This window comes from Ptychodera flava, chromosome 21, assembly GCF_041260155.1.
Source record: "Ptychodera flava strain L36383 chromosome 21, AS_Pfla_20210202, whole genome shotgun sequence".
Classification (NCBI taxonomy): Eukaryota; Metazoa; Hemichordata; class Enteropneusta; family Ptychoderidae; genus Ptychodera; species Ptychodera flava.
The window spans coordinates 36,453,746-36,460,294 of record NC_091948.1 but is presented as its reverse complement, the minus strand read 5'-3'; the positions used below and the strand labels follow the sequence as shown (position 1 = coordinate 36,460,294).

Sequence of the window (6,549 nt, the reverse complement as noted above, 5' to 3'; positions counted from 1 at the left end):
ATAGGAGAGAAATTTTTTGACCAAATGTCATGTGACCTCAATGACCTTTTACCTAAAATATATGTTTATGTCAATAAATAAGTAACCACAAGTGCTGTGTCCTTTGTATTTAGTAGGATGGGAGACCTTATGACAACACACGCTTTACCTCATTAATTATGCACACATCTAATTCTGGGCAAGCCAATAGAGCTAGAGGTCTGATTTTTGGCATATAGGGATTAATTAGCAATACAATTTTTTTTTCAAAATGTCACGTGACCTCGATGACCTTTGACCTTGATTATACATATATATGCATATCTCAGTAACCACAAGTTCTATACCCTCCAATTTTGATAGGATATTAGACCTTAAGATGTCACATCTTGTACCTCATTTATTATTTGCATATGTATTTCTTGGCTGGCCAATACTGCTAGAGGTCTGATCTTTTTTCCCGATATAGAACCATAACTTAGACATGCCTCATGTGTTTCAAATTGGGAACAACGACATAGACCTATTTGCCCATAGATCTCAACATATACACTCCAGTGATACTTCTTAATGACCACATTTCCCTGCCCCATCAAGACTAATACTCCTATTACAAGTGGGGACTGTGTCATTGTCAATGACTTGTCATACTAAAGTTTTAACCCTTTTCCTGCCAAGTCTGTATTTCACCACCAGGTCAAGATGGTTAAAATTAATGAAACACAACATATTCCATATGGTGTATTTTAACATAATACTGCACATTTGAAGGCTGTTGAAAACATAAATACTGTAAACTTGATTTTTTTGGACTAAAGATGCTATAAAATACCAAGCCAAGTGAATGAAAATACTTCATGTTTTGGCTCAATACCACTTTTTACTGACTTGGCTGATGGGGAAGTGATACTGTCTGGCAGGAAAAGGGTTAATAATCAACAAAAGAACTGAAAGTAAGCTTCCCCCTTAATCACTGACAGCAGTTAAGAAACTGGGAATGATGGTTTTCCAATCAAGCCTATGCTTATGTTCTGAAGATGGCAATTTTCCACCAAATTTTTTATAATTTCAGAAAATTTTGTAAAATTTTGCAAGTACCTGAATGGTCTTGGTGGGTGTTTATCAAAGTAGATTATGTTAATAGTATGCCAATATCTTTTCTTTGGACTCATTTTAATATACAAATTCGTATGATTTATTACATGTACACAGGATTATGAATCACAACTGAGCTGAGCAAGGGTTTCACCAAATCTTTATTATTGTCTATTTTCAGTCAGGGGTATTAACCATCAAGGTTGGAGGCAATATTGGTACCTATGTAGTAAATAAACAAACTCCAAACAAGCAACTATGGTTGTCATCACCATCAAGGTTGGTTTTCACAATCTGTCTTGTATAGTTCTATTTTCTACAAAAGTGAGAAATCCTGAAGAAATTTTTGTGGAAATTCCGTATCTATAAAATTCTAAATTTATATAGAGATTGACTGTTTCTGTAAAATTTGTGACACAAAAGCAATAATCGGTAGGTCTGTTTCCACAAATCATTTTATTGTTCATTTTCTCGTCAGTTGGTCTTTATTATTGTAGGCCATGCCACTTCTAAGAAAGTGTCATGATTAGCTTTGTAAATCTGTTTTAAAGGTAATTCACAATAACTTCTATCTGTGTAATGAACAGATTTAAGTTTGGTCCATGTGTAATGTCAGAAATTTCAAGATTTGCAAGATTATGTTATCTAAAGTAACTTAGTTTCTTCATCACTATTGAAACTTATGTGGGACAATTATTAAAGTGAGGTGAAAAATGTTGCTTTAGTTTGTTAAGAATACTTGTGCCGAAGAAATAGTAACAGTAAGTTACCTTAAGAAAAGAGAAAATATTGGATGTATAGATTTCTGTCACCTTATATATCAGTACAATTATCCAAAAGTACATGTTGGTGCAATCATTGTTTGATAGGGGATAGCTAGGAGACGAAATCTAAAATTGCATTTTTACGCTCCCATATATGCATATGTATATATGCAAATGGGAGGTATTCTTATAAGGTGGCAAAATGGCGTCTGTGTATGTAAGTATGTATGTATGTCTGTTAGTCCGTCCAGATCAAAAACACAAAAACTACAAGACGATATGTCTTCATATTTGGTAATTAGAGGCATCCTAGGTTAGAGATGTGAATTTGTTCAAATGAAGATGTCTGTGTCAAAAATATGCAAATGAGGTACAAAAAAGTGAAAATTTGTGAAGATGCTGTAACTCGGGAACTACCTGGCAGAATGTGTCGATATTTTGTGTGTAGGGTAGGTAGCGTCAATCCTTTAAAAAAACTTAATTTTAGAGGGATATCTTTAATTTCTTATTTTTAAGAATTTTTTTTTCATTTTTAGGTTGAACAGCTTTGTTCTTCAAAAATATTTGTTGGAGAGTATTAAAACTTGATGTCCACGTTACTCTGTAGTATGGATTATCCATGCATTTCGTATGTATTTGAATGGTGATGTTTTGGTTGTTAGTCCCCATGGACACCGTCCGGGGGGACTTATAGGTTTGGTCATGTCCGTCCGTCCGTCCGTCCGTCTGTTCACGCAGATATCTCAGAGACGCCTGGAGCGATTTCGTTCAAACTTGGTACAAGGATAGTACCCTACCTCATACACATGCACGTCGAATTGTTACACAATGCGATCAAATTTGGCCGTGTTAGAGGACTTTTTAGTTTTCACCTCCATAGACTCCCATGTATAAGGCAGTCCATAGACTCCCATGTATAAGGCAGTCCATAGACTCCCATGTATAAGGCAGTCCATAGACTCCCATGTATAAGGCAGTCCATAGACACCCATGTATAAGGCAGTCCATAGACTCCCATGTATAAGGCCAAGTAAAATAAAAATTTAGTTTCTCATCGTATTCATATTGCAAAAAGGATGCAGTGACACAGTTTTTAGTCCCCACAGATAAAGTCCAGGGGGCTTATAGATTGGGTCATGTCCGTCCGTAAGTCCATCCGTGAGTCCATCCGTTCACGCAGATATCTCAGACACTTTGATGAAATGTCACCTGACCTTGGTGACCTTTGACCTCGAATATACATATTTGTCCATAACTCAGTAACCACAAGCGCTAAGGCCAAAAAAAAAAATATGTGCTGTTCCGATTACCAGACCTACCCCAATTTTAACCCCCCGATCCTAGACTTTTTAGAGCCTCATAAACCCGGAAGTAAAAATACCAATATGAAAAAACGTGAAACGCATGAAATCACGCGAGAACTATGACAAATCGTGCGAATCACGCAAGAACTAATACGTCATTCTTATAGAAGTGATGCCAGACGCTCATGAAAACTTGCGACATGACACTGACAGTTGTTGCACACTTAACAGTTTCCGGTTTTCAAACTGCTGTATCTCAAAAAGTATTGGGTCTAATTCAATAAAATTTTCAATAAAAAAAATTCAAATTCAACTGCTCGTTCTACCATGGGATCTTTTTTGAAAATAAAGAAAAAAATATCGTGTCATTTTAGCGCTCAAAATCAAGCATTATTTTTTGCCATACAGCGTGCCGTACTGCGGCACGCACATTTCTCAGGCCACTACTTCCTATGTTAGAACGGAATGGCTCGTTACAGTATGTTGTTCAGTGCCTAAACGGCGTTTTGTAGGTAGGTTTTCGCTAAGATGCAGGGACAATTTTCAGTGATCGGAGTTAGTATACCAAACAGCAACTGTTATATTGTGGAAAGTTTGAAGCATTTTCATGGCCGTTTTTCGATGTAATCTTTCATTTACATTCTTGTTGTCATTTCCGAACCGCGCCATGCACAGCGCGGCCATATTATGCAGGCCAAGTGAAAACCCGGAAGTGTTTTGTGATAGTGAATCGAGCAAAATTTTGGTCAATTTTACTTTTCATAGTCATTCTATCATTAAAATATAAACTCGTACACCAAAAACTGTGTGTTAAGGTCAGTTCTGAGTAGTTTCAAAATCTGTGAGTTCGGAATTTACCGTGAATTTTGCCGTACGTACGTACTTCGTTGAACAGCCCCTAACTGCCAATGCTACAATCAGCTGTTTTCAAACGTTAACCCTGGTAGTTTTGCGAACATTAAACTGTGTTCATTTTTCATCTGTTGATGTTACACAAAATTTACAAAATGATATTTGACAACAGAAATGAATACTCTTTCAATGATGTATCGGAATAAAGTCAGCATGCCATGGTTATTATTATAAGAAATGTATGTAAACAACCTGTATTTTTAAACAGCATTAATGTAAACTGGGGAAAATGAAAGACGGGTAGTGCAGGAATCGGGAATTGATAAACAAGACAAGTTGAAAGACGGGCAAATGAAGAGAGAATGAAAAATCTAAGGAAAGGAAAGGAAAAAATCATAACCCTGACTCTAGATTTCAATGCTAAAGGAAAACTGAGTACAACAAGATGACAGCTTTTTAGGGGCGAGTAATATTCTTGTGTAAAAAAGGACAGCTCCAGGGGATTATTCTGTACTGTGAGTTGATCAGTTGAACAATGACTTATTTTATTCATATTCCTATGATTTTTGGTTTTTTGAATATCAGAATTTCTCAAATGTAACATTTAAGAAATTTTACAGATCTAAAATATATTTATTCTTTTTTGTCATTACTCAAGCTTAACTGTCCAAAATTTGACAGAGCTAGCTTAAAAACTCTGAAAGTTACAGTAGTTTGAAATGGCGAAAAATAGCTTTTTTACTGGTAGTATACACAGTGCCATCCAATTTTCAACTCTGTCTCACAAAATTTTTGGCATTTTCAAGACTCTGTGTAAAGAAAACAAAAGCTCCTTATACCGTACTCTTACAATATATTGCACAAAAAGTATTTTAAAGCAGATTAGTTAGAGAATTAATGTTATTATACAACTATATTTTTTCATAGGGATACCCACAAAATGACTCTTAGCCATATGTTGAAATTTTTTGACCATTTGTCAAAAAATCAAGCATATTTTAATTCTAAAAAAATCATAACCCTGGAAGTAGACAAGATAGAACCATCATTCAAACAGTTTTTTGAATCCTGAGACAAGATCTTCAAGAAAACATACAATTCAAGTAAGTTTAACCAAGAACAAAAAAGGGCCTGGTATCCCTACTTATAGCAGGCCTCGTCTCAAACAAAATTGTGACTCGCGATGGACATAATGTGTACTCAATTTTGTTTCGCAAATGCAATCATGGCGAAGAAAGGTCGATTTTGTCTTCTGTTAAACAGAACCGAACATTCGAAGAAATTTTGGAGGAACACCATCCAGGTTTTTCTGAATGTGAAATGTACTCTACTCTATTCGAGTTGAATGTGCCAGTGATGCTGCTGGGCCGTGGTTGAAAGTACAGCAGACAAATACACAGGTTGGCGAGGCTACAAACAACTTCAACGTAAAGTATATGCGTTTTTCTTGAGAGCGACTGCAAAAAGCTGAGGATTTACCTTTGGATAAACAGTTTACTTTCCTGTCAAAGAATTGTTATTCAGCCATATCAATTTCCGTGGCAGTCTAATAAACCACACACTTCAATTCTACTGATGAATATTTTATTTTAATATATTGGTATTCAATTTGAGTGCGTTTCATGAGGAAATTGTTCACTGGTAGTTTGTTTGGACGCGTACAAAATGCACATTGAGAAATAAAAAAAATGAAAAAAAAAATTTTCCCTACCTACCTACCCTATTTTTGAAAACCATGTAATCGGAACAGCACATTTTTTTTTGGCCTAAACCTTTCATATATGGTATGATGGGACACCCTATGACGCCACATATTGTACCTCATTAATTATGCACATATCTAATTTTGAGCAAGCCAATAGAGCTAGAGGTCTGATTTTCGGTATATATGGATAACTAAGCAATACAATTTTTTGACAAAATGTCGCGTGACCTTGGTGACCTTTGACCTCAAATATACATATTTGTCCATAACTCAGTAACCACAAGTGCTACACCCTTCATATTTGGTATGATGGGACACCTTATGACGCCACATATTGTTCCTCATTAATTATGTGCATATCTAATTTTGAGCGAGCCAATAGAGCCAGAGGTCTGATTTTTGGTAGGTAGGGATAATTTAGCAATACTATTTTTTTGACAAAATGTCACGTGACCTCAATAACCTTTGACCACAAATATACATATTTGTCCATAACTCAGTAACCACAAGTGCTACACCCTTCATGTATGGTATGATGGGACAACTTATGACGACACATATTGTTCCTTATTAATTATACGCATATCTAATGTTGAGCGAGCCAATAGAGCTAGAGGTCTGATTTTTGGTATATAGGGATAACTTATCAAGACAATTTTTTTGACAAAATGTCATGTGACCTCAATGACCTTTGACCTAAAATATACATATTTGTCCACAACTCAGTAACCACAAGTGCTACACCCTTTATATATGGTATGATGGGACACCTTATGACGCCACATATTGTACCTCATTAATTATGTCTATATCTAATTTTGAGCGAGCCTATAGAGCTAGATGTCTGATT

At 35.7% G+C, this 6,549-nt stretch overlaps 1 protein-coding gene across 1 annotated transcript in view; it reads left to right on the top strand.

The window, feature by feature from the left end:
• Positions 1-6,549, top strand: part of LOC139122131 (frataxin, mitochondrial-like) — a 70,896-nt gene that overhangs the window by 40,102 nt on the left and 24,245 nt on the right. The window contains exon 4 of the mRNA XM_070687541.1: positions 1,256-1,353. Coding sequence (XP_070543642.1) covers positions 1,256-1,353 — 98 coding nt within the window. The remainder of the gene's footprint in view (positions 1-1,255; positions 1,354-6,549) is intronic.